The sequence below is a fragment of the Salminus brasiliensis genome, chromosome 11, assembly GCF_030463535.1.
Source record: "Salminus brasiliensis chromosome 11, fSalBra1.hap2, whole genome shotgun sequence".
NCBI lineage: Eukaryota > Metazoa > Chordata > Actinopteri > Characiformes > Bryconidae > Salminus > Salminus brasiliensis.
The window spans coordinates 22380575-22408359 of record NC_132888.1 but is presented as its reverse complement, the minus strand read 5'-3'; the positions used below and the strand labels follow the sequence as shown (position 1 = coordinate 22408359).

The following is a 27785-nucleotide window of genomic DNA, read 5'->3' as shown; positions in this document are numbered from 1 at the left end:
CATCTTTTCCTGTAATATTTCAGTGCATACACTGATATCTGCTCTCTGAACTAGATGAGTTCAGGACTAAAGGATTACGCTCATCAGGATTGGTTGGATTCAAGATTTCTGTTATTTTGACACTAATATATGAACTGGTGGCTTTCAGAAAATGAAGGTTCAGATATTTTTCATAGTCAGTTTCAATGATGCTTGTGACTTTTATGTGCAGTGTATATTTAACCTTTTTCTCCACAATTAATATTGTTCATATAAATACTGAAGACTGTTGAATAAATTAGGCTGTCTTTGTTGTTATTAATACATATACATCACACAGATCAGCTCTCTGAAGCTAAGAACACCCTGATCCGGATTGTTTTTGGTTGGGCTTTTATTTTGACACTAATATCAACTGGTGGCTAATAATTATCATTATTAGTTCTACTTTTGTTTTTTTATTTTAACGCATTTAAGTCTAAGACTTTTACTTTTACATTTAGTTTAATATTAATGCTGAGGGCTGCTGAATTAAATGAAGCTTATTAATGAACGTCTTTCTTGATATTGATACATAATCACACATATCTGCTCTCCAAAGCAAAAAAATACACAGTTCGTCAAGCTTTTATTTTGACACTATTATCAACTGGTGGCTTTCAGAAAATACAGGTTCTAATATTTCTCATGATCGGTTTTAATTGAGTTTATTTATTAAGTATTCATATTTTTTTATAAATATTAATATATTTCCCCCCCCCCCACAAAACGTGCTGTTTCATATCCATGCTGAGGGGTATTAAATATAAACTGTCTTTGAACTAATTTCATGCCAGAAGTCAACAAACCGGAGCTCATATAACTCGTATAAATCAGCTGTGTGCTGTTTCCTTCGGCTCCTTCTGTCACAGCTGCTCAAAGCGAGCTTTTCGAGGACAGGGATCCCAGTTCTGAACCGACTCCTCTGGTCGGTGATTCCCGACTGTGCGGATCCAGCCTCCGGACTCCAGAGTCGACTCCTTTCCCCCTCTTATTCGACTCCCAGCGCTGCCGATCGGAGCTAAAGAGTTGTGTCCCTCCGGCCGCCATTAAAGGATACGACCCATGTATTGAAAAAAAAGAAACCCAGTGAGACTCCGCTGAGAAGTGGACTAATGTTTCGCCTTTTAACTGTGTTTGTGTTTTTGGGGCTTTTAACGGATATTTACTGAAGCGTTTCCAATGTGAGCGCACCTCTTTGGAGAACCGTGGAAAGAGGAGCGATAGTGCGATTTTTCTTTAATTACTCAACACTTTTATTCGACTTGGCTGGCTGGCTTGCCAATCAGTTAGCTAGCTAGCGCTAGCGGGGCTGGCTAACGTTAGCTAGCCTTTTAGCTAACGCTAGTAGGTTAGCTATAGCTAGCTGGCCGTCTGATGCTTGCTTGCTTGCTTGCCTGCTAGCTGGCTGGCTAGCTAGCTAGCGCTAACTCCGTTGCTGCTGAGTAAAGGGGGAGGGGTGAATGAAGAAGCTCTAACCATTTAATTCGCCCGGTTTCTTCTTTTTATCGGATGGATTAGCTAGTTAGCTAGCTACATTTCAGGGAAGGGGAGTGCGGTCTCTTTTTAACCCAGCCACGGCTCGTCTTCGTCTTCCACAGCGGCGGAGTGACTGATGTTAGCGAGTTGAACAAGAGGATTTGAAGAGTTAGTGCTAGCTATAGCTATTAGCTGCGCGGCTGGCTAACTTGCCGGAGACGTCTTGACCGGAGGGGGGAGATTGTGTTGAAAAGGAGCCGGACTGAGTGGGCTTGTTCTCTCACTCCTCTCGGAGGGACCACCGGCAAAATACTCGCCCCTCGGCTCCAGTTCCCCTGCTATGAAATGATGGACAGACTGTCTTCGCCCTGAGGATGAGTTCTTGTTTCGTACCCAACGGGGCCAGCCTGGAGGACTGCCACTCCAACCTCTTCTGTCTGGTGAGAGATTGCAACCCGCCGCTCTTGCTTGCTTGCTAGCTAGCTAGTAGCTAACCTAGCCTGGGTCGTAGCTAGCTAGCTTGCTGGCTGGCTATCCGCTCCAACACTGTAGACCAGCTCAAAGTAGCGGCCGAGGCCTGTTGAGCTGAAGCAGTAATCGGAGACCGCTGTGTACAAGAGTGGAAACAGACAAACACACCGACACGGAGCCGGATTAGTATCCTAACTAGAAAGCACAGCTTCGCCTCAGGACGGTGCATTTGTGTGTGTGTTAGTCGTGTGTGTGTGTGTTGTGAGTTAGCCTCGTTAGCTCGTCGCACTAGTAAACAATGTCATAGTTCAGTGTCTGGCGTTAACAGTTTTTGCAACTTGGTGCTCAGAAGTCGCTGCCAAGGCTCTTACGTCTTTAAAAAGCTCATCTAGCCTCGTTGTTTTTGTAGCTTTTTATCTCTCACCCTGTTTATTTAACCGCGGGTTCATACCCCACACTTGACATCTAAGTTCTGGCGTTAAACGTTAGCTGTATAAACACCAACTTCTCCAGCTCTCACTTGGTAGCTTGTTGAAAATGAGCTGGAATCGCCATTAGGGGGGTATGCACAGCACTTCAGCGAAGGACCACGACGATGAGCGTTACCTAAAGTCACCTAAAGATTAGATTGATTAGATTTAGGAGATCCAACGTTATTCACTAGAGAGAGGAAAATTAGTGATCACTAATCTTAGTCAGTCAACCAGTCATCTCCAGTGGCCTACAGCTCAGACTAAGGCCCTTGTTTACTTCCCTGCGTTTGTCTCTGGTGTTTACTGATTAGCCAGTCTGAAGGTTTTGTAGTAGTAGTAGTAGTACAGGCTCTCCCTATAACTGCTGACCTATGCTCTGCTCAGCCTGAGTGACTGACCCTGACTCTCTTGAACAGAGACCTGGATTTCCTGCAGGGAATTAAAAACCCTCTCCAGTCAGATATAGCCGATCTGCCTCACAGAACTGGAAACTGGCCCCTGTCTACTTGTCCGACTGTAGAAGTGTGTGTGTGTGTGTGTTCAGGGATGCTAGGAGAGTGTGCTGGTTCGTCTGGGAGAAAGCTCACTTGGGTCATTTTTCATTCTTCCTAAATGAGCGTGCTCAACTGGTTGCAGAGGTTTGCCTAAGATGCATTGTTTCTGTCCTAAGATAAATACTCAGGAGTGTTCAGACTGTCGGCCCTAATCCCCGGCGTACATTCTGCACACAGCTTACTGACTCATGCACTTGTAGGCTGTCTGCATTTTTGCTGGTCCTACACGTAGGACTCATTAATGACCATGGTGGAATTGTTTTCTCATACTACGTTCTTGCATGGTTTAATTGATTACCGTGTCGAAACAGTAACCCCCCTCTCTCCGTTTCTCTCTCGTTGACCTCAGGCTGACCTCACAGGCATCAAATGGAAGTGCTTTGTATGGCAGGGCCCCACCTCGTCCCCCATCCTCTTCCCGGTGACCGAGGAGGACCCCATCCTGTGCAGCTTCAGCCGGTGCCTGAAGGCAGACGTGCTGAGCGTGTGGCGGCGGCACCAGACGCCCGGGCGACGCGAGCTTTGGCTCTTCTGGTGGGGCGACGACCCCAACTTCGCCGAGCTCATCCACCACGAGCTCTCAAGTACGTCTCTCGTCCTTCTCATTCCCACAGCTCCTCACAGTCACGAGGAATCGCCTATTGACCGGGTCATGTGGCAAGCGCAGTGGTACAAAGGCCACCGTTAATGCGTTAGGGATCTTTGTTTTTTAAGTTAAATAAATAAAATCCCACATGTGCTGCAGTGCTGGTTTTAGAGAGGTCCACTTGTACGCAGCCAGCCAGCTGCGAGTCTGAAATTGTGAATCAGCTGCCTTTCCACATTCAGTAGCCAGCACTCCGCACGAGTTCCTCATCATGAAGTTGGGAGAGTTTAGCTTTTGTAAACACCTCGCGGGCGTTTGCGCTCACTTGCTAGTGGGATCATGTTTCTGAGTGCAGCTGTGGCGAGCGCGCTGGCAGTTTGAGGAATGAAGAACCTACAGATGCAGAGAAAAGCTCTGTCTTGCTGTCTGGGACGCGGAAGCTCTGCTCGCAAACCAGATGAGGCTGACCTTTACCTGTTGTTCGCTGAGCTCCTGATCTCTGTACTCATTATGCAGAGCGATTGCTTGTGTAGACCTGAAAGCAGCTGATAATGCTTTTAGCCCTCACTGAATGTTGGAAGGCTTCTGTGGGGAACTTTTCCAATGTATATTGCTTGGTCCCAGGTTTAGTCCTTTAGGCTTATTTGGTGGTTCCTAAGCCTATTGTTAACACTAAGGGTTTTTTATTTTTCTCTAAACTTGCATGTTCTAATGGCCACCCGCCACCCCTGATACAGCTCCAGTTTTAACATGCCCTCGTCCACTTGGCCTCACCATTTTCCCCTCGGGTTAATTCCCGACGCCATCTTAAAGGCTTCATTTACTATATTAGCTCAAACGAAGTTGACTAGATGCACTCGGAAGGATGAAGAGCAGCGTAACGCAAGTGTCCACTTCGGCAGCAGCAGCTTAGCCCAGAAATCACTGTAATTTCATGCATTTCCCGCATCAACCGCCCGCCAAAACAATGGCAGACCGTGCTCGTTGATAAGCTTTAGCAGCAAACGACTTTCAAATGTTTCAGAACCATATTATTCCACTTGCTGACTGTGACCTTTCTTGTATTAAATTTGTGAACTATCTGAAATAGGATTGCTGATACAGCTTCATTACTCTATGCTAGATGTTTATCTGTGACATGCTGAGCTAGAACTGTGCAGTTGTTCGGCACGGTAGTAACCTCGCTCGCTCACTCATTTACACCCCTCTATTGCTAGATTTTTAGTCTCTGCATTGTTGTTGCTGCTCTGCCTGAGTTCACTGTAGCCAAACAAATGTGACTTGTGGATGTAGTGCACAAAAGGGTGCGAGTAAGTGTACTGTGCATGGGCGAGGAAAAAGAGGTGTGCAGATGTGAGGCTTTTTTTCCCCTCCCCTACAAACCGGATTTATTGAAACCCTTTTTTATGTTTTTGAAGCATATACAATTAGTTTTCCTTGTATTTAAAAACCTACTGAACCAGCCAAATAATCATTTAAGAATTCGTATAGGTCTTTAAGTCATGGTTCTGTTTTAAACCGCTGCCGTCATTATTATAAAATCCTTGAGAAAATCCCCCCAAGGTTGTGTTCGGTCTAAAAAGGCCTGTGCGTTTATAAACTGGTCTTTCTGGTTGCAGACCAAAATGTAAAAAATTATGGTTTATTATTTTTATTTATTAAATGTTTTGATGCATGCTTAATTCATTGTGTGTGTGTGTGTGTATGTGTGTGTGTGTGTGTGTATATATATATATATATATATATATATATATATATATATATATATATATATATATATATATATATATATACACACACACACACACATATATGATTTGAAAGCATTATTAGAAAGTGGTGGGTTTTCTAATAATGTAAAAGTGTTTTAGTTATCTTTTTATACAGTTTGGAAGCGTTTTTTGCAGGAATTGTTTTAAATGTCCCCTGTATATACTTCAAATGAATACCAGCCCAGTATATCTGTCCTCAGCTGACCACTAGCCTGAACAGATGATTCCGCACAGACGTGGTAAAATGCTGTACTGTGTTCCTATGGAGTTGTTTTTGCTTTACCCCTCACTAGCTCTTGATTATGATTACACAGACAGCAATGCAGGGTAACAGGAAACAGAGGAACTGTAGTGTGGAAATAGAGTGCACCCAGCAGTCCTCTTGCACTGACTTTGCACTACAGCTCTTCACCTCATCTGTGGTTTCCATTCACTTGCCTGGTTCTTAAGTCACTGACTGAGGTTAAGGAAATGATGATAATAACATGGTGGCAGTAGTCACTTGAGTTAGCAGGAGGTGTGCATGCGCATGTTGGAGTGCATTGAAGGCCTGTTGACACTGATGCCACAAGCTTTTCTTCCTTAAGGTAATGAAGACGGGGTGTGGGAGAGCGGTCTGACCTACGAGTGCCGCACTCTCCTCTTCAAAGCCATTCACAACCTGTTGGAGCGCTGCCTCGTGAACCGGTGTTTCGTCCGCATCGGCAAGTGGTTTGTGAAGCCCTACGAGAAGGATGAGAAACCCATCAACAAGAGGTAAGCAGACCCCAGCGTTGTCTAGTAGTGAAGTGGAAGAAGCTGTTGTGACAGTTGTTGTGGTTGCCACCCCCCCCACCCCCAGCCTATTCTATAAGCTCCTGCTTTCTAATTCCATTGCATTTGCCTTAAGGATGCTCTGACACATGCGTTTACAAAGTCGAATGTAAAGGTTGTTCAAGTTTTAAAGCGTGCCGTTTATTCCCCACACATTTTTGTGAGTGTCATGACAACACGTTTACACCTGGTCTCTTCATGCGACTTGTATCTGGATTGTAATATCTGGAATCTTTAACCACATGCATGGAATATGCAAATTATCTTGTTGTACGGCAATTATTAGTGCTGTTTCGTTCTACTGGGAGGAGTTTGGGGGTGTGGAATGCGTTTTGGACACAAGCACCACCTCCAGAAGTGGTTTGAGTGATGGGCTCTGTGTCTAGTTATTAGTCTTGGGTGTGTTTACACCTGCCTTAGCCAGATACAATCAGATATGATCAAGACATATGAAGTGACCAGGTGTAAACGTGGTCTTGCACACATCTGTCTATTTAACCCAAAGAGGTCCAGCCGTGTCCATTTACGCCAAAGTCAGACGTTTGTGGACCAAATAAGCTGTTTTGTGAACGTACAGGTTGACAGTCCCTCCGGGTGGGTAACTGTGGTTAGCCGATGAGCAGGTTATTTTAAATAGGGGTAGAATTAGCAGCACCCACTGAACCAAACATTTTTGCACTTCTCTACCAAGTAAGGGTGCTGCTTGGGGAGCTGCATTTAGATGACTGGTCATTTCTGCAAAAAAAAATAAAAACCACGTCTGAAATACGAGAACTCCACACATATAGGCTAATTTTACACACACATTCAGAATTGTGATTTTACTGTTTACTGTAGGCGAGATGGCCAGCATGCGACTTGCCAAGTTGGCTCCTCAGCTGAGCAGAGCGAACACACAGATCACACGCACTGCCCCAACCACAGAGTTTTATATATTTATAAATACCGGTTTACACTCCATGTACTGCGTTGTTCTGTAGCAAGTAAGCTGCAATTATCTGGTATCAGTTTGCTCACATTTGTATCCATTTGTGGTTACAGAGTTAAGCTCAATTCTACACAGAGATCCAGGCACGGCAGCTCTGCACTATTTTGTTGTGACTGGGGTGAAGCTCTGCTCTGACCGCTATCACGTTATCAGATAAAATGATGTACTTTGTGTTTTTACTGTTCATGGTTGGCCAGTTATCCAACGTTAGTGTTTTAACAGCACAAGAATGCTGGCTTTTTGGTGAACGAGTTTCTGGTCCAGCCCCAGTCTGCACTCCTTTCAAAAGGTGATGCTCACAGCAAATGTGTGGTGTGACCACTTCTTTTCTCAGGTCAAATTTCGTTCTTGCTCTGGTGCTTCAAATGGAAACCACCTCCATCACACTCCCCTGATCAGTCACTGTGTTTGTTGTCTTAATTATTTCTATTGAGAGCGCTGTACTGCACTCTTCAGCAGAATGCATGCTCACAGCACCAAAACAAAAGACTTTCTGATCTGGTTTTGGTGACCAGGGCCCAGCGTTCAGTCTAGGTTGACTAGAAGTAATTTGCTCCCTCAGGGCTGAGGTGTTGTGGTGTGTTTATGGTTATGAGAATGTGTCAGAAATAGCTCCTCGGCTTCCTGCTCTGGGGCGTGCTCTCTTGGCTGCAGTGGCTGTTAAGGATGCATACGCTGGAAAATGTGACTGCTTCCTCTGTCTCAGTTTGTTGGGCCGTTTTTTTTTTTTGTTTTGTTTTTTTTGTTCAGAAAACCCCATGTTCACAGCATGGCCTCAACACCCGCAAGGTCTACAGGAATGAGTGCTTCGCTCTCGATCGTGTGCACTGCCTTAATTTTCCGGACTGACGGCAATCCTGAGTTCTAGCTAATTTGCTGCGCTAGAAGTGTTATTCCAGGCACATAATTTGAAGTGCTTTGATTCCTTAAGCAAGGCAACAAACCGAGGACGGTGTAGCCCTGATCTCAGGCTGTGTTGAACACTGCAGGGCTGCATACAGGCTTTGAAGTGCCATCTGTTTGTGCTGAGTTTGTGCTGCTGAGTTGATAGCATGCCTTAATGACACTCCACACAGTGCTCAGCAGACATATGAGGAATGCAGACTTCCCCCAACCAGCCACACACTCTCAGTCTCTCTAGCTCTCTCTCTTCTGCACCCTATGGCTCTGCACCTGTGTGGGTGAAATAGCGCTTTTCTGCATCTGAAGTCTTAAAAGAAGCTCTCTCGATATAGTTTGTGCGGAAGCAGATGCAGTGTCTTGGATAGTGGCCTACAAGATATTAAATGTAGTTCAAATATTTCCCAAATGAAATGTAAAAATACACATTTTAATGTTGAAAACATTGATTATATTATGGATATTTTGGCTCTACTTCTGCAGCCGCCGCTGTATGTGTTACCCCAGGTAGTCTAACACGACGGCAGCCAAACACACCAAGCATCAATAAAAGAAAACCTTTTAGTGCCAATTATGTGCTTAAATGTATAGGAATACATCCGACAGCTCTTTAGCAGCTCAGACACTCTGGACAAAGTGAGATGTTTGCCCACTACTTTAAAATGCAGAAATATGGTCTCCGCTCCGGTCAGATGGCGAAGTTTCTCCAAATGCAAGCTCTGTGTAGCTTACTGTAGAATGTTTACTGGTATCATACTGATGATGTGTGGTTTGGTCAAATATTTTTGGACATTTGAAACCCAAACAAAGGGAAATTCCAAATTAATTTCTGGGCCAAGTTGGCAGCTTGAGCTGAGGGAGGAACTTGACAAAAGGGACACATTGTAATGTCCGCAGCGTTCAAATTGGTAATCAGATCAATATTTTCTATACAGTTAAGAACTAGAGGTCTAATGATGCACCAAAGTAGATCTAATACATTAGCTTTCTTTCGTTACACTAAAAATAAGCCATGCCCGAAAAAAGCAGCGTTATGCCGTGGCCGCGTTAGGAGTGAATTTGCATTCACTTCGCGACAAGCAGTTTCGCCTCTGCACAAATAGGTTTTGCATGCGGAGTGTGCATGGAGTTCAAGCTTTCTTTGTGGTAGCTGAGTTAACTTGCATACTAATTGCTAAGTTAGTTTCTCAGCTGAACATGCATTCACCTGAATCACACTCTGCTTCTGACAATGTGCTGTTTTATGCTGAAGGACTTTTTGGTGGCTGGAGTTCCAGTCTAGCTCCTGTCCATGCCCATTTCTGCAGATGTCTAGTGCAACCATGGTTTCCGTTTTCAGCTTATTGGAGCAATTCAGCGTTATAGAAGTACAGCATTTAATAATAATGATAGTCAAGTAAGCTAATATGCCCTTATGGGTTGTGTACTTTTCCCTCCCTGCTCTTGATTTTGAAGTTAGGGAAGGTTCATTCTCATTTTGGGCTTACTTATTTAGTTTTTATTCCATTACGTGCAGCATAGTCAGTATTTAAAATACATAATAGCTACTCACACACACACTGAACAATCTTACTTCTTTGTTACAACCTTAATTGTTGTTGTACAGAAAATGCTTCTCTTTCTGTTGGTGTTTAGACCGTTCAGAACCTCACGCAGTCCCGAATCTCATCTCTGTTTGTCCTCTGACTTTTTAAAGTGAACATCTGTCCTGCGCCTTCACCTTCTTCCTGCACGGAGACAGCAATGTGTGTACCAGCGTGGAGATCAACCAGCACCAGCCCGTCTACCTGCTGAGTGAGGAGCATCTGACCCTGGCCCAGCAGAGCAGCAGCCCAATGCAAGGTAAGAACCATGCGTTATACGTCTCGACACAAATGTCGCTCAGTTGATTAAGCTGCTGCTTTTCGGCATCACATTCATCGCTACAATTTGACATTTACACAGTCAGGTCATTGGGTTAGAATAATGTAAACATTGCTGGCTTTTCTAACAGGTACTAAATTAGGAAGCTGGTTAACTTTATGAATGTGCTCTAGCCCCCTTATTCAAGATTTCTCTACCCGTTATGCAGTTGATCAGCCAAGACCTCCAATATCTGACACATGCTTCTTAATTTAGAATAGGAGCTAGGCTAGCTTTGCTAACAGACACTGGAATTAGAATGTGAAACGGTCACATCTGTGAAATACATGCCAATGTTAATTAATTAAATAAATTATATATATATATATATATATATATATATATATATATAGTAATAATAAAATTAACACATGTCTTATGTATTAAATGAATGGTTTCTCAATACAATGAAATGGATGTTTTTGAGATGAGTTATCATACTGTGAAAAATGAAAACCATAACACACTAGTCTGGTGGCAGGCATGTTTCCCCCCCCTCTGTGCTCAAGGGCATAATAATGGCAGAGTTACAGCATCACGCTGTACTACTGGGACTCTCCTGCCTGCTCTGCTGCTAGTCATTAACTCAGTACAGACCCACTCTGGCACTGATGAGGTGCACTCCAGCTACACACTTACAGCTAAATTACATCACCACTGCCTTATGTGGCGTTCATATTGATTTATTTTTTTTATTTGTCCTTTTGTCCTAGCCTCTGTTGCCCAGCCTGGTGTTTGTGTGTGTCTCAGCTATGTTGCCATTCCAGCCAGTCTGTCTTCAAATATGAATGTCTAAGTAGCATTTTCTTATTTTTGCATACTCTGGTATGCCTAGCTTAGAGTGTGCTCTGTACTGGTAAAAGAGGTGGCGTTCTCCTGTTCAGTAATGGCTAAGACTCGACTCTGATGAGGCTTTTCCTCAGTAGTCAGGCATGTCCTCATTCATTATTAGCCTCCCTCAGGGCATTTTAGTCAGTTACATAAGCTTTTTATGTATGTAGGCTTAGCCAAATGCAGCCCAGTTTTGTTCCATTCAAAACAGCTTCAGCCCTTTTAGGATTCACTTCCCCTTTTACTGCTGCCAAATGTGCTTTTGTTGACTGTAAATGAAAGTAAAAAAAAAAAAGTGCTAAAGACATCTGTCTCACTAAAGAGTAGGGATTGCTGTTCGTGGTTTGACACATCAGTGCTTCTGTTGATATGATCACATATGCTGTATGTCAAAAAGTATCCAGACACACTTTCTAAGTACACGTATTGCAGACTACATTGTAATCTCTATTGATGAATTTGATGCTCCAGAGCAGCCCCCCTCCCCCCCTTAGTGGCTCTGGAGTGTTGGAGCTCTGTCCGTTTACTTTTGGGATGAGTTGCTGCAATGTTCCTGACCTCACAAATGCTATTTTGGCTGAATACAACCATATTCACAGTGTTCCAATGTCCAGTGTCCTGGTTGACTCTGCGTGTTGATGCTTTATTCCTTCCCAGTGATTCTCAGTCCATACGGTTTGAGTGGGACTCTAACAGGCCAGTCCTTCAAGCTGTCTGATCCTCCAACTCAGAAGTTAATAGAAGAATGGAAGCAGTTCTACCCAATCAGCCCAAACACCAAGGAACCCTCAGAGGACAAGATGGACGATCTTGACTGGGAAGATGACTCCTTGGCTGCTGTGGAGGTTCTTGTTGGTAAGACATAATTTCAGCCTTCTGAGGGATCTTGTATACGATCATGCTTTTTAGAATGAATGAGCGGAGTGTAAACCTGTACATGTGGTTTATGTGTTCTCTTCGCTCGCTCAGCTGGAGTGAGGATGGTGTACCCTGCCTGCTTGGTGCTGGTGGCCCAGTCAGACATCCCGGCCCCGGTTGCAGTGAGCTCCTCTAGCTGTACTGGAGTTGGCTCTGGAGGCCATCACAATCACACGACGCACAGAGAGCCTGCCATCTCATCGGTTACACTCACTCCTCCAACCTCGCCAGAGGAAGCACAGAAAGGTACTACCTGCATACTGCTTAGGTATTCTATAGACTTTGCACAGCGTTGCAGAACCAGGGCTGTTCTAGTTTATAGGTAATTGTTTCTATAGTGGTTTAATTTCATTCTTTTCTTTTCTTTACTGTAGTCTGTCAGCCTGTTCCGAGGTGGATGAAAGTTTCAGCAGTGTCTGATGCCTTCAGCGTGGACAGCACCAGTCATCATGGGGGCAAGGTTCCCCGCAAGCTGGCCAGTCAGTTGATGGAGACCGTGTGGCAGGAATGCAACATTAACCGAGCTCAGAACAAGTATGAATTCCCATAATTCCATAATTGCATAATCCTACCCTTTTTCTTCACAAAAAAAGTTATATTGTTTGTTAACTGAGCTGCATGTCTTTCTGGTTTTTGTAGAAGAAAGTTTTCAGCTGTGACCAATGGTGCTTGCGAGGAGGAGATGGACAAAGATGGTGTTTGGAATTTCGTTGAACATCATCAAAGGAGCCAGTGCAATTGCTCAAGGTATGGCACAGATGACTGTGTACAGTTGCATTCTGTAATTTCTATTGATAAACATTGTCAATTGAATTGAACCCCCCTGGAGTTTAAGGCCTATATTCCCTATGTTCACAAGTCCAGCATTGGGCTCTGGAGTGTTGAAACTCTGTCCATTTCCTTTTGGGATGAGTTGGTGTGATATACCTGACCTCACAAATACTATTGTGTATTCCTTTGCTTCCATTGCTGACTCCACACCACCTCTCCTCCCCAGGCACAAGAACCTGAAGCAGCGTACAGGTAGCACCTCCGGGCTCCCCCCCTCTACTGGCCAACCTCCTCAGCCCCCCTCCAGGTACAAGGTGGTGGACAAGTTGGAGAAGGTGGAAAAGCAGCAGAAGAGACCTCAAACTCCCTTCCATCATCGGAACCCAGAGGATCTCAGCCTGGAGTCAGAGACTGGCAGCCAGAGGCTCAGCTTGCATGGCCAAGAGGACAACCACTACCCCAGTTTGCACCATGCGGATGTCACCATGGTCAAAGCCCAATCGCTGCACGCATCATCCGGAGACATTGCAGGATCACCCCAGCCTCCGCCGCTTAGCCCGCATCCCTGTGAACGAGAGGAGGAGACAACAGGGGACCGGAAACACTCTTCCACGCCCCTTAACCAACAGTTTTACCCTCCCTCCACGGAGCCCTGCTTGTTGCCTCAGAAAAGCCTGGATGAATCCTCCCAAGGCCCTGGGCCCTTGGACTGCCCAGAGTCATCCTTTTCAGGCTCCCTGGAGCCTACAGTGTATGTGGGCTCTGCCATCAACCCCAATGAGGACGCCACTCATAACCCCTGGAGTTACTTTAGGCTACCTGGTAGGAAAAATGCTAACCTGCAACCACCTTCACTTCCTTTGGACAAACTGAGGATGGACATCGGTGGATCCGGAGGCCTGGATGGCATAATTTCAGTCACTGAGTAGGTCACATCAACAGAATGGCATATACTTAAGTATGGTTTGTTTGTGATCCGAACCCAAATGCCTTTTAACAATCATTGAATCTCTTTAGGTCTCAGTGATCTATAAAATACTGACATGATTGTCACTGAAATAATAAAGTTAAATTACAATTTTGCATTTTATAGTTTCCTTCTTAAATGATGTATCTTTTCAAGGACTGTTGTGCTGTACTGGGAGCTGATGAACCTTTTGAGTTGTAGTTTTCTAAATTGTGCATTTCTCTTGTTTCCAGAATGATGTCCTCCTCAGTTAGGCCACTGAAAGTGTCAGGGGAGCGGGTAAAGATGTACATTCAGAAGAAAAACCAGCATCTCTCAGCAGCTGTGTGTGACCTTGACCATGAACCAGACGCAGACCCTTATGCCTTTGTAGAGGGAGATGAGGAATTCACCTTCAGTGATAAAGAGAAGAAGCCTGGAGCCGAGCCTGGCAAGAGAAACAAGGTCAGTCATTTAGAGGCTTAGAATTTCTTGGTAGTTCCTACTTTTCTTTTAATAATGCAAATCTTCAGTGTCCTCTTTCACACATACATCGTAAGCTGGGCCTCTTGCAGTGCATTTCTGGGTAGGGCTACTTAGACAGTCAGAGCTTGTGTTCTGTTGACATTAAGTATGAATCAGGAACAAAATGAAGGGCATAAAACCTTTTTGCCTTTGCTAATTGAACATTTATGCAAATTCATTACATGATTTATTGAGTGTTCCTATCTGTTTTATCTTTTGGGAGGTGAATTATTCTTAACCTTAAGAATACTTTTATTAAAAGTCATAGTGGGATTACCAGCTTAAGCCTATTTGCATCGACTAGAATTTTACTAAGTATATATTGGAGGAGATATCAGCAGGTCGATTAGGCCTTAACTATCGTAGTGTTGTAAAAACAAATAAATAAATAGTCAAAGATTAGATTGCCACATATTTGTTTGACAATCATATCTTAATCTTAAATTAAAATTAAATTGGTATATGTGTTTGGAAATTTGGTAAATGTGATGCCTTCAAAATCAAAAATGTCAATTTGAGAGTGTTGGAGCATTGTCACCAGTCTCAGCAAGATATTAATTTAGTCTGATTACAGATACAGAAATATATTTGATCATTCTGATGATTCATGTCAAATCTGACCTAGATTGACATTTTGGGGGGCACGTCAGTGCACATTTGGAAGAATTCCAATTGGTACTAAAATAGCAATAGCTTTAATCAAATAAAGGAAATGCTGTACAGCGTAGAACGCAAGTTAATATGCCTATTCATGAACGACAAGTGATTTCATTTATTTCAAACTGCTACATATATATTATTGTTTTGTAAAGTGGGTAGTTTGATTCATTTGTAAAACCACTGTTGTGTGTTGTTCCAAAAGCATTCAGTCTGTGTCAGAAATGTGAGATATACTCTGGAGTCCTGTTTTGTACTCTGATGTTTGGCACTTGCAACTGTTCTTTTGAAAGTCTTTTGCCAGGTGCCTTCCTCAAACCCCACCATCAAATCATTTTAGCTCACCTTAAAATCAAAATGATCCACATTTGTGGCCATAGCCTACAGCCTCTCGGTCAAGTGACCGTATTACCATAACCATCAAACAATACAAAATTGATTGTCCTATCTGATTTCCATTTTCCTGCAGAAGCATTTAGATTCTAATGATTTGTTTGATTTGTTTGTTTTGTAAACATGTATGGATATTTATCAACTATAAATGAGTAGTCATTTGATTGGAAATGTAGTGTAATACTAGTTTATTAACCATGGCTATTGTATGTTTGTCTTTTAGAGAGATGATGGTAGCGTTTCCTCAACTGATGGTGAGAAAATTGGTACTAAAAGAATGCCATGTTTATGTAATATCTTTTATATTTTTTTCTTGCAAGATTTTGCATTTATTTTAATGCTGTTTGTATATATTGTCTCGACAGATGCCAACGGTTCAGCCAGCAATCAGCCAATTCCTTCCACCAGCCTCATGCACGTGACTGACCTGATTGTTTCCATTAACGACCTGGACAATCTCTTTAACTCTGATGAAGATGAGCTTACGGTGCGTGGACACACTGCCATCAGCGCTAATAAACAGCTGTTTCTTTACTAGACATTTTTCGTTCTGTAGGCTACATTCACACAAGTGTCTCAAACTTGATTTCCCTCCTAAATCCTGAATTGTGATGATGGATTAGTTATGGAATATATCTATTAGCAGAGAGACTCTATATGTACCTGGTGTTAAATAGCTGTTTGTTTGTCTCCTGCTAGACAGCAGCTTATTTTTATTTTTTTGTACTGCCCATGCTTCTCACTCGTTCTGCGAAACTAAAGTGAAATGTGACCAAAACCCCCACCTCACCCAACCCAGTGCTACTCTTTGCATTGTTTAGAAACCAGATAATATTGCCAAAGGAGTGTTGGCACCTTCTTTCTGAACTAGCTCCTCTTTTTCACTCATTAAAATTTTTTTTTTAAACAAGCATGCTGATGGCCCCGCCTGAATTTTCACACTACAACACTAACATGTGAACTTCAGCAAGTGGAAATTTGCTGTAAATTTTCAGCAAGTGGAAGTACTGCTTACTTCTAAACAAAAACTAGGTGCTGATCTGTTTTCTGCACACGCTGTATGTAACACTGTTACCTATCCAGTGGATCTCTTTGTGGGTTTGGTTGAAAACTAAAATACTGCAAAACTTCATCTGGACATGCTTATCCACTTTCTGTCTACAGGAAAGAGGATCACATCTACTACAACATGACACAGATTCAAAAGATGATGCTAATTTGTGTAAAATCTGTGATATTTAGTCAAAGCAATTATTGGTACAAGAATATTGTTACATAAAGCAAAAAAGGTTTACCTGTAGCGCAGATGTACCTTCAGTAATCGTGCAAGCTCTTCTTGAGTCCCTAAAGGGACACTCTTCAAAACAATACATTAGAATATTAGTATAAGCAATCTGCTCCACCCAGGATTAATGTTTACCCTGCATGACCAAGCTTATAATGGCATGTGCTGAATGTGTTATCAGTAGTTAATGTAGGCCTGCTATTCCTAAAGCCAGATAACAGGGCCACACAGGTGAACATCACTTTCTGATTCTCCCCACAGCCTGGAGCTAAGAGAGCTGGGCATGGAACAGAGGAGAAATTTGGTGGCAAGGAGCCCAAATCAGCCGCAACTGACAGCCTGTCCTGTATAAGTAAGAACCGCAGCCCACTGTCTCAAAGTTTACTGGTCTCATTTGCTGTTGAAATCTATTACTGTGGTTTTGGACAAATGTGTCTAGTCGAAGTTTTAACAAAGAGTATTGGGTGTGTTTGTGTGTATCCAGGCTCTGCAGACCTCCAGTCCTCCTTCCCTACACCTCCATCTCTGGAGCAGCACATCATGGGCTTCTCCCCAATGAACATGGGTGGGAAGGAGTGCGGCTCTATGGAAGCTGGGCCAGGATTCACTGTGACGGACGGGTCGGTTCTTGGTGGCATCTTCAAAATGGAGGTGGAAGAGGGCTTCTGCAGCCCCAAGCCCTCAGAGGTCAAGGTGAGGCTCAGTGAACGCTTATGATGCCCATGAGTGACCGAGATTGTTGTGCTTTTGAACGGTTGAGAAGGATGTTCATGTTGATGTTCTGCACTCTTGTGTTTCCAGGACTTCTCTTTTGTCTTTAAGCCGGAATCCTGCCAGGCGTTTGTGGGCTGCTCTCTGTTTGCTCCTCTAAAGATGCTGCCTAGCCAGTGCCTGCTGCCCATCAAGCTGCCGGGGGAATGCGTGTACAGGCCCAGCTGGACTGTGGGCAAACTGGAGATGCTCCAGCCAGTGCCTGCCATGTCGTCGTTCCTAAACAAGGACAGGTATATTGCAGCGACAGTATTGGCCTGGTTGTACTGTGAGGAGAGGGAGACTGTGGGGTAGACATTGGCATTTTTCAAAGCGGCTTCTGAAGTGTGCTTTTAAATTTGTACTTAAACAGCAGTCTTGTATATGTTCAGATAGAGAAGGCTGTTAGAATTATAATAAGAACTATAATACAGTTACAAGTTTCAGGCTTGGAGATTTTTCATTTTGGCCGGTAGATTCATTGGGTTGGACAGGAAAAGCTGTGCGGTACATGCAGTGCTGTTTCAGCTCATAGCTGTTAAAGAAGCCCTGTTTTAGAGGAGTAACCTGGTTATAATTCTCAGAAGTGGTTTATTACAGGAACAATCTGTGCTCAACTCGTCTCTGCACAGACTAATCAGCTGTCTGCCTGAAATAGCCATTCCCTATTAGTAAGCTCTTTTGGCAACCGCACAGAGACCAAATGTCTCAGACGCACACCCTGCAGTCTGACCATAGCAGAACGTTGTTGTTTTTTATTTTTATTTATTTATTTATTGATTTATTTATTTATTTGGCTTGTCTCTCTTTTGGCAGTAACATTCCCAGTGTGGGTAGTGCTGTGGAGCAAGACTACAACCAGTCATACACTCCTCAGACCAACACCCCCTTTCTGTCAAACAGTGCGCCGCCCAGCAACAGCGGCACAGGCATCCTGCCCTCACCCGCCACCCCTCGCTTTTCTGCCCCCACTCCACGGACCCCACGCACACCCCGTACACCGCGAGGCCCAGCTAGCGTCCAGGGATCCATGAAGTATGAGAATTCGGACCTCTACTCTCCCGCCTCCACCCCCTCCACCTGCAGGCCGTTGAACTCCGTGGAGCCGGCCACCGTGCCCTCCATCCCAGAAGCGCACAGCCTCTATGTGACCCTCATCCTCTCCGACTCGGTCATGAACCTGTTCAAGGACTGCAACTTCGACAGCTGCTGCATCTGCGTGTGCAACATGAACATCAAGGGTGCAGACGTGGGAGTTTACATCAGCGACCCCAGCATGGACTCCCAGTACTCCAGCATGGACCCCTGTTCCTGCGGCTTCAGCGCGGTCATCAACCGGCGCTACGGCAACGGGGCCGGCCTCTTTCTGGAGGACGAGCTGGACATCGTGGGCAGGGGCTCAGACGCCGGCAGAGACACAGAGAAGCACTTTGAGGCTCTGCGGGCCTCCTCCCTGCACAGAGCGGGCACTCTGAGAGAGTGCCTCTCGGATGAGCTCATTCTACTGCTTCAGGAGCAGTGCACCAATCCCTTCTCCCCCCTGGGTGGGCTGAAGCCCATCAGTTTAGACCTCCGGCCACCTCTGCGCCTGGAGGAGAGGGACTGTTACAGCGACTGCTACCTGGCTCTGGAGCACGGGCGCCAGTTCATGGACAACATGTCCGGAGGGAAGGTGGATGAGACCCTGGTTAAAAGCTCATCTTTACACCCCTGGGCCAAACGCAGTGGTGAGACAATTAGTGCACCATTTATCACACACTCAGTTTGTACACCCAGCCAGAGGCACACTTTCACTTTCAGTTTAATTGCTTTTATTGCTGGATGTTTCATTAGAACATCCAACATTTTTCAGGTACAATTATACATATTAATAAAACACTTTATTATAATGGGCTGATGTCTCATCAGCAGCCTGTTACACAGTTTATACACTGGTGGTTGTTTAGGCTATCCATTCGTACTACTCATGGAGCCAAGACGGAATATGTCTGAGGCTAGCATGGAAAATATTGTTCACCAGAAATAGGGTTTTCTGAAACTGATTTGGTTTATTGGTGGTTGGGCAATGATTCTGGGCAATGTAATACAATGGAAAATAGTCAAAGGTCTCCCATCTCCTATTCTTCTCCAAGCATGTTCAGCTTTCCAATGACTGCATGTTACTGGCAGTTTGAGAGAGAAATATAGTTCGAGTTTTTGATATTGGGGAGGTTTTCTAAAACTGGTTTAGATGATCAAATATCCCACCTTTTAGGTCAAAACCTAGCTTTTGAGCTGTGCAGACAACTCCTGCAGTATATTTCGAGAAGTGTGTTATAATGTAATTTGTCATGATCTTGACATTATGTATAACGGCCACTGGGCTGTTTGTTTAAATAGTTAATAATAATAATAATAATAATTTTGCCTGAGTAATACATTTAAATTGCAAGGCAGAAGTGTGTTTAATCCTGTTTTCCCTCTCCTCTCTCAGCTGTGGACATCAGTTCACTGTTCTCTCAGGATGTGCTGAGGATGCTGCTGTCTCTGCAGCCTGTGCTGCAGGATGCCATCCAGAAGAAGAGGTCTGTTCGCTCCTGGGGTGTCCAGGGCCCTCTCACTTGGCAGCAGTTCCACAAGATGGCCGGCAGGGGAACCTATGGTATGACATCCTGTTGGGATGACTTGCTTATTAGGACAAGCTCCTTCAAGCGTGCAGGTCTGATTAATTTCATTCTTCACTTCTCTTGTCAGGCACGGATGAATCTCCTGAGCCTCTGCCCATCCCTACCTTCCTCGTGGGTCACGAGTACGACTTTGTGGTGCTGTCGCCTTTTGGCCTGCCTTACTGGGAGAAGCTGCTACTGGACCCATTTGGCTCCCAGAGGGATATTGGCTATGTGGTGGTCTGTCCTGACAGTGACACTTTGCTCAGTGGTGCTAAGACCTTCTTCAGGGACTTGACTGCAGTGTATGAGGTACGCACAGGCCGATTCTGCGTTTGCGCTGCTTCAGCGCGTTGACACGCGTTTGTGCCTCAGACACGGCCATGTGGTGCCTGATGGGTCTGGGGTGTCGAGGTCTGGGGATGCAGTGTGGCATGACTTTATGCAAATTAATCTCCCATTGTCCTACAAGCATGTTGAGCTTTCCAATGACTACATGTTACTGGCAGTTTGAAAATGAAGCAGTTGACTTATGTGATTCATGCGATTTAGAGGAAGCATTTGATGTCTTTTACTTTCCCAGAACTGGTAGCATTGTGTGATTAGGGGCCTAGATAGTGGGTTGGATTTGGAATTGGACTAAATTGAGGAAAACCTTGAGGGGGGGGGACTGAACTGTTTGAAGTTGCAGAAATGAATGTAATTTTAGTCCCTGTAGTAATTAAGGTGTATATTCTGTGATGTTTTGCAGTCGTGTCGACTTGGACAGCACAGGCCCATCTGCAAGGCCCACGCTGATGGCATAGTGACTGTGAGCAACGGTGACTCAAAGCCCCTGACAGAGCAGCCTCTCAGTGACTGGTTCCTTAAAATGTGCAACAACAGCAGCAGTGACTCCTTCACCAAGCTCAAACTCTACGCTCAACTGTGCCGACACGACTTGGGTATGATTGCATGGTCCACTTTTTCATGTGTTTTTAGATACATTTGAGCTCAAAGTGGTTGTGTTCAGTCTATCTATAATGTTTTCTTTTGCCTTTAGCTCCGTACCTGGCAGCCCAGCCTTTAGACAGCTCACTGCTCTCTCAGCGAAACCCTCCCTCCTGCTCCACATCCCCCTCACAGTCGGCCAACTCCAGCAGCACCTCCACTGCCACCAGCACCTCCACGCCCAATGCTAGCAACAGCAACCCAGCTTCCACCACCACTCCCCCCTCTAACTCTCAGGCCATCGGTGGGTTGTCTTCTGCCAAACCTGGCTCTGTTCCTCCATTTGGGGTGCCAGGTATGCAGGGCACTCAGCAGACTGCTGTCCAGGGCCCAGGCCCCATGGGGGACAACGTGTCGACCACCAGCCAACCTCAGGTCCCTCCGGAGCCTCTCGAAAGGTAGTTTTCTCAAATTGCACCAAGAGATATGAATGTCTGATGGGATTTCTTGGAAGTAGATGATTTATATTTTTTTGAAAGGTTAAATGCACATTGAAGCCATCACCATTCCGTTGCAAAAATAATGGTTTGTTATTAGAACAAAACGTGCAGCACAAAATGTAGCATTTCCAATGTTATGCTCTAAAATGAGTTATTATTTTTTTTGTATACAAATGTCCTAGTATCTGACTGAGTGTTATCATTTGACAGCACTATGGAGAGGGAGAAGGTTGGAGTGCCGACAGACGGAGACTCTCATGCGGTCACCTACCCACCTGCCATCGTGGTTTACATAGTTGATACCTTTAGTTATGAGGAGAGGAGCAAAGGCTCAGACACAAACATGTGGACGCTGGGCCTCCTCCGCTGCTATGCAGAGATGCTGCAGTTTCTTCCTCCACATATCAGGAATGCTGTATCTGTTCAGGTAAGCTGAATGTATCAGTCTGGTTTTGTTTTGAGCAGTTTTAAAGGATATGCGTTGTGTATTAATGAGCGTTTATGTATCTGCATTTTGCTCTTGCAGATAATCCCCTGCCAGTACCTGCTGCAGCCAGTATGTAGCGAGGAACGGCACATGTACAGCCAGCATCTGAAGTCTTTGGCTTTCTCAGTGTACACGCAGTGCAGGCGGCCTATTCCCACCTCCACAAACATCAAAACACTAACTGGTTTTGGGCCAGGTCTCGCCATAGACACTGCACTACGGAGCTCAGAGGTACGTGCAGATTCCTTTGCACTAAGCAGCAAAGCAGAAGCTTAGCCGCTAATTTTGGTGGGGTTGTATTGGACATTTGATAGGGGTGTAAATCTGACTTCACCTCAGTTTGATTACAGTTCTTTAGGAAGTTTGTTTGGTACCCCCTCCTTTTATGAATATTCAAGGCTTTTATAGCATTTTCCATTAAAAAATCTGAGAATTGTATTTTAACTTATATAATAGTGTCATATTGACTAAACTGATACATGCAATCCAGATTTGATGGTTAGATCCCTACCTTTTATACATCAGTACTTCATGGTCCATTTAATGTGATTTTACACTCTTGACCTTTGGTCTTGCTTGTTGTTCAGAGACCTGAGTGTCTGCGTCTCTACACTCCGCCATTCATCCTGGCCCCGATTAAGGACAAGCAGACAGAGCTGGGCGAGACTTTTGGCGAAGCGTCCCAAAAATACCATGTTCTCTTTGTGGCCTACTGCATGTCACACGACCAGCGTTGGCTGCTGGCTACCTGCACAGACCAGTGCGGAGAGCTGCTGGAGACCTGCATCATCAGCATAGACATGCCCAACCGGTCAGTGCCTGGAGACTTTGCGTGCCCTAAATGAAAATGACTGTTTAGTCCTGTGTGTCTGTGTGTGTGTGTGTGTAACCGCCAGAGCTTTGTTTTAATCCCTCAGCGCTCGGAGGAGAAAGGGGTCGGCCCGGCGTCTGGGTCTTCAGAAGCTGTGGGAATGGTGTCTGGGGCTGGTGCAAATGACTTCACTGCCCTGGAGAGTCGTGATCGGTCGCCTTGGCAGAATAGGTCACGGGGAGTTGCAAGGTGTGGTGTCTTTATATATTGCACACATCTTAGTTCTACATCATGTGGCTAAACTGTCAGGCTTAATTTTTTGCTCTGGTTCTTCACAATCAGATTGGAGCATCCTGCTAAGTAGGCAGAACCTGCAGTCCCTGAGCCGCCGCCTGAAGGAGATGTGCAGAATGTGCGGCATCTCCGCAGCGGATAGCCCCAGCATCTTAAGTGCCTGTCTGGTTGCCATAGAGCCCCAGGCATCTTTTGTCATTATGCCAGGTAGGCTCTGTCAAAGGAATTTAAATTGAACGCAAAGGAAAAGTCTTGGATGTATAAGGGTCATTGAGTCTGCTCCTGTAGTCCAGCTCAGCTTGGTGATTTTCCTGTTTAAACAGTCTGTGACAAATTCCCAATAACACCCCTCTCTTGCTTTCTCTCGCTCCCTCTCCCTGTGCGTGGGTGTGTGTAGACTCTGTGTCCACTGGCTCTGTGTTTGGCCGCAGCACTACTCTAAACATGCAGACGTCTCAGCTCAACACCCCTCAGGACACCTCATGCACCCACATCCTGGTGTTTCCCACCTCTGCTGTAGTCCAGGTCATCGACATGCCCTTCAACCCCGGCCACGGTCAGGCTCCTAAACACACATGCCTCTTGTTCATCAGCTTCTGTGTGGCAGATAAATACTTCCTAATGGCTTTTTTCACCATTAACTGACCACGATAATTTCCTTCTCAGATGCATCAGATGCCATGGGAGGAATGGATAGCATTTTGGACCTCCTAGTGTCTGAGAATGATGTGGATCCAGATCTCATTAACATACTACCCAACTCGCCCACCAACTCCCCGGGGCACTCGCCTGGTTCCCACTACCACCACGGAGGAGACGGCATTAAAGTACAGTTTAAACAAAAAACTAATTATGAAACTAGAGTCGTTAGGTGTTGTGACAGTGTCTTGTACAGACATGTATAAGTAGTTTCAATGGACACGGGTTAGAAGTGCGTTGAATGATAAAGTAGAAGATATGAAAATGAACGACACTGAAGAACCATTCCACAAATGACACTCCTGTGTGTGTCCCCTAGGGCCAGAGCACCGACCGCATGGAGTCTCACGACGAAACACCCAACATCCTGCAGCAGCCCATGGCGCTGGGCTACTTTGTGTCCACAGCCAAAGCAGGCCCACTGCCCGACTGGTTCTGGTCCTCCTGCCCTCAGGCCCAGAATCAGTGTCCCCTGTTTCTGAAGGTGAGCACAGATTCTTAGATAATCATAGAGCACTTTATTAGAGAGGTTATATTAATACTGGCTAGATCTCTTTTGGCCTGTAAAACCGACTCTTTTAACAGACATTATTTGTGGCATGCATTTCACTAGACGTTGGAAACATTCCTTTGAGATTCTGGTCCACGTTGACACGACTGTCATGCAGTCTTTGCTAATTTTATTTATTTTCCCCTGTCATACTGGAAGTAGCCATAAGAAATTGGGGGAAATTGTGGTCAGAAAGGGGTGCAAGCGGTCAGCAACAATAATAAAATGGGCTGTGGCATTTAAGCGTGGATTTAATTCATATTAACAGATACGAAGTGTGCCAAGAAAACTGCACCTACACCAAGGTTGGACATGTTGTGCATTCTGAGATGCTTTATGCTCACCACAGCTATACAGTATAACTGTAACCGTTCTATCAGCTCTCTCTATCATCTCTCAGCTCGCTCTATCATTCTCTCTTGACCTCGCTTATCAAGAACTCAGAATACCAGGAGACGGACAGTTCTAGAAATACTCAAACCAACCCATCTTGCACCAACAATCGTGATCATTTAAATTACAGTGATCATATTTTTTTTTCTCCCCATTCTGATGGTTACCTGACGTTACCTGCTGGCTTGTATTTGATTGATTATGTATTGCACTGCTTCCTCACAATTTGCTGAATAACTGCAACAAATAACTGCATGAATGAGTCTTTACAGGAGTTCCTAAGAATATCACCCCTGTATATACTCTTCAGTCTACTCTGATTACAGGCTGGCACTAATCAGTTTTAGTACTCCCCTACTGAACATAATTATGATTTGTAATTGGCCAATAACATGTAGCTTTTTAGAGATTCCAAAGTTACTGATTAGTCAATGGGCCTATGTTAAATACTGCTTCTCCAGGCTAAAGAATGTCGTATTAACCAGATGTGACATGTTTTCAGAGTAAAGTAAAATGCTAAAAACAGGTTTCGTTTCTTTTATGGCTGGCAAAGTGTCATTAAAAAAATCTCAGCAGGAAAATGTACATCGCTAACATTGTTTTGATTTATATTTTGTGCAATATATTTAAACAGGGGTGTCACTCTTTTATGGGCATTGTATGCTATGACCTACATTACAACTCAAACTGAAGAGTAATATCACATTGTGTCCTGAATAAGAGCTGGATCAAATTGCTTGCTAATCAAATTTCTCCCATCTAACACATTGCTTATTCATTCAAGAAAATCCAGCCCAAGCTTAATATTGTTTAGTCTACCAAAATACAAAGAGCAGGTTTTCCACAAACACACTCTAGCTAGGTTTGTCGAGGTGGTTGGGCTGTGTATTTTATACCGTCACACCGATGGGTATGTTTTAACATGTGATCTCCTGTCTGTCTCCCTCAGGCCTCTCTACACCTGCACGTCTCCTCGGTGCAGTCAGATGAGCTGCTGCACAGCAAACACTCCCACCCTTTGGACTCCAACCACACCTCTGATGTGCTCAGGTACCACAATATTCCCATTATCCTTCACATTTTAATGGCCCTGGTTATCTTTTTAGTTGCCTAAACCCGCTCATAGTGTAAAACTCACATTTATGTATTTATTATTATTTTTTTTTATTTTTTTTTTTTTATCCAGCAAATTTTGCATTGCGACCAGCTCGCTTTGTGAGTGTTAGTACAGATGGGTTAAGTTAAACTTAGTGGAGTTCCTTGTTCAACATGTCGCATATTAAGAGCAATTACTGATGCAAAAACTGGAGGTATCCCAGGATTTTTTCCGGGGTTGAAGTGAAAGGGTGCAGCAGTTTATCCCAGTCAACCAGATTCTGCTTCTTCTTACTATTAGAAAATTAGATATACATTGTATCAGGTAGGACTGTTTGAAGGTATTCTTTATTTTAGTTCTAGGAGGAGGATGATCATCTTTTTGAGTAATTAAGGAATTAATATTGCTATTTTCATTATTGAATGTGACTTATTTGTATTCAATATATCAAGGACAGTTTCCATTTGTGCCTTCAGGTCTTTTCATACATAGTCTGGGTATTACATGCATTTTTTTGTGGGGTATTACTGTTTTGTTTTTTTTTTTGTTTTGCTTTGTTTTGTTTTTTTTGGTCCGTAAGCTTTCACACCACCTACTTTTTTTTGTTTGTTTGTTTAAAGGATTTTAATTGTTATACACAGTACAATGAAATCCCTCCTGATGACGTTTGTGTTTTTGCACCCATGTTTAGAAACTGGCATCGTTTGAAATGTATTTAAAACAACATGTAGATTTGAGCTTTATCCCTCACAAGTTCTAAGAATATTAAGAAATAATAATAAAAAAAAGCCACAAGTGGTGCATCCAGAAACATCCACTACTGCTCCTCTCCTACCTTGGAAAACGTGGAGGAATCAAGGAGAGGAAAGGAGCAGTAATTAAGGAAATGAGACAGCTGATCCCTTTCATAAATCCTGTTGACTCTTGAAGAACTGAGCTCATCGCAATGTCAGCTTTCAGCAGACCCCTAACACTCCAGAGCCAATCGCAGTTGCTGCACAGAGCCAGCATATATACAGCAGTTCAGTCCCTTAATTGGGTTGAATGTGAATGTTTTAAAGATCCAGTCAGCAGTAGAATCCGACTCTCCTTCTGGTAGATGTTTTGATGACTGTTAATGCGGTAGCTTACTCTGCGTACTCCCAGATCTTGAAAAGACTTCTTGTGTAGCTTACTTTTGTGTGTCCTCCGCTGGAAGGTGGCTCCTTTAGTATTTCGGTGGCGTCACTAAATTGGCTTCTTTGTCACAGATGAGCGGATGGGGTCGGTAGGGAAAGCAGTAGCTTTTAGGATTCCTGAATATGTACCCACAGTGTCCAATATGATGTGCTGCAATTGTGATTTGTGTCTCCTCTGCTTATTATACAGGTATGTACTGGAGCAGTACAACGCCCTCTCCTGGCTAACCTGTGACCCTGCCACGCAGGACCGCCGCTCCTGTCTGCCCGTGCACTTTGTGGTGCTCAATCAGATGTACAACTTCATCATGAACATGCTGTAAGAGTGCCGGGCCGCAGCAGATCACCGCACGCGCCACGCTGCACTGCCGCTGCTGGCCAGAGCGTTGCATCTGGCCGTAGCACACACAAACACACACATGCACCACCAACCAGTCTAGACACTCTGTAATGCTGGGATGACCCCGTCATTGCTAAGTGTCCATTATCAACCAACTGGAGCAAAAGGGACTAGTCCAACAAAACTTTCTGAATTGACCTTTTCTGAGTTTTGGGTCAGGGTAAGATGAAATGAAATGCCTGCATATGTATCTTATTTATTGTATGTTTTTAAATGTGGAATTTCTTAATCTTTTATATATTATAGATGCCCGAAGGTGTACGCTGCCTTCCTGCTGACATGAAAAATGGTTTATCTCGTATCTCGATTGTCTTAATTGCAAGACAAGGACTGACCCAAGTGATTTTTTTTGCTGTAGCTTTGCTTTTAGAGAAATATTTTCTCCAAGTGGAAAGACGTTTTTATTGCTATAATGTACAGATGAATTACGCCCGACGCTGTTCTTACCTTTGTGTGGTGGGGACTTGCAGATAGGCTGTGGTTGCGGAATTCCTGTACAGCAATTTAATGTGTTCAAATAAGAGGACAAGAAGTACATTGTCGGATTATATATTTTCTATCAGATTTAGAGAATTGTGTGTGTATATATATATATCTATAAATGTGTACATACAATATTGTGCCCAAATGGATGGTGCAGCCAATGTTTTAGGAATAAAGTGCGTCAACCTGACCGTGGTTGCTTTCGTTGATTGTGACTTTGCTTTACAAGACTTTTTTTATTATTATTGTTATTATTATTTAAATGTAATTGTTTAATTGTTTCAGTA

The 27785-nt window shown here is 44.1% G+C and overlaps 1 protein-coding gene across 1 annotated transcript; it reads left to right on the top strand.

Annotated features, from left to right (window-relative positions):
* Positions 1-898: 898 nt before the first annotated feature.
* Positions 899-27675, top strand: med13b (mediator complex subunit 13b). Its single transcript, XM_072692208.1, has 30 exons — positions 899-1937; positions 3345-3579; positions 5941-6109; positions 9751-9896; positions 11445-11642; positions 11757-11951; positions 12080-12239; positions 12345-12452; positions 12703-13401; positions 13677-13887; positions 15221-15251; positions 15363-15484; positions 16544-16634; positions 16767-16975; positions 17084-17286; positions 17849-18759; positions 19506-19673; positions 19766-19989; positions 20429-20621; positions 20720-21065; positions 21318-21534; positions 21634-21825; positions 22182-22405; positions 22512-22654; positions 22748-22906; positions 23097-23255; positions 23366-23526; positions 23718-23882; positions 25291-25391; positions 26806-27675. The coding sequence occupies exons 1-30, from the start codon at positions 1872-1874 to the stop codon at positions 26936-26938; spliced, it is 6339 nt and encodes a 2112-aa protein (XP_072548309.1). The 5' UTR covers positions 899-1871; the 3' UTR covers positions 26939-27675.
* The last annotated feature ends 110 nt before the right edge of the window (positions 27676-27785 follow it).

Excerpts from the sequence above, each read along its gene's own strand:
- med13b (XM_072692208.1), top strand. The coding sequence starts at position 1,872 with ATGAGTTCTTGTTTCGTACCCAACGGGGCCAGCCTGGAGGACTGCCAC. Across the intron at positions 12,240-12,344 it reads ATTAACCGAGCTCAGAACAA|AAGAAAGTTTTCAGCTGTGA; the intron begins GTATGAATTCCC and ends TGGTTTTTGTAG. Across the intron at positions 21,066-21,317 it reads CCTCCGGAGCCTCTCGAAAG|CACTATGGAGAGGGAGAAGG; the intron begins GTAGTTTTCTCA and ends ATCATTTGACAG.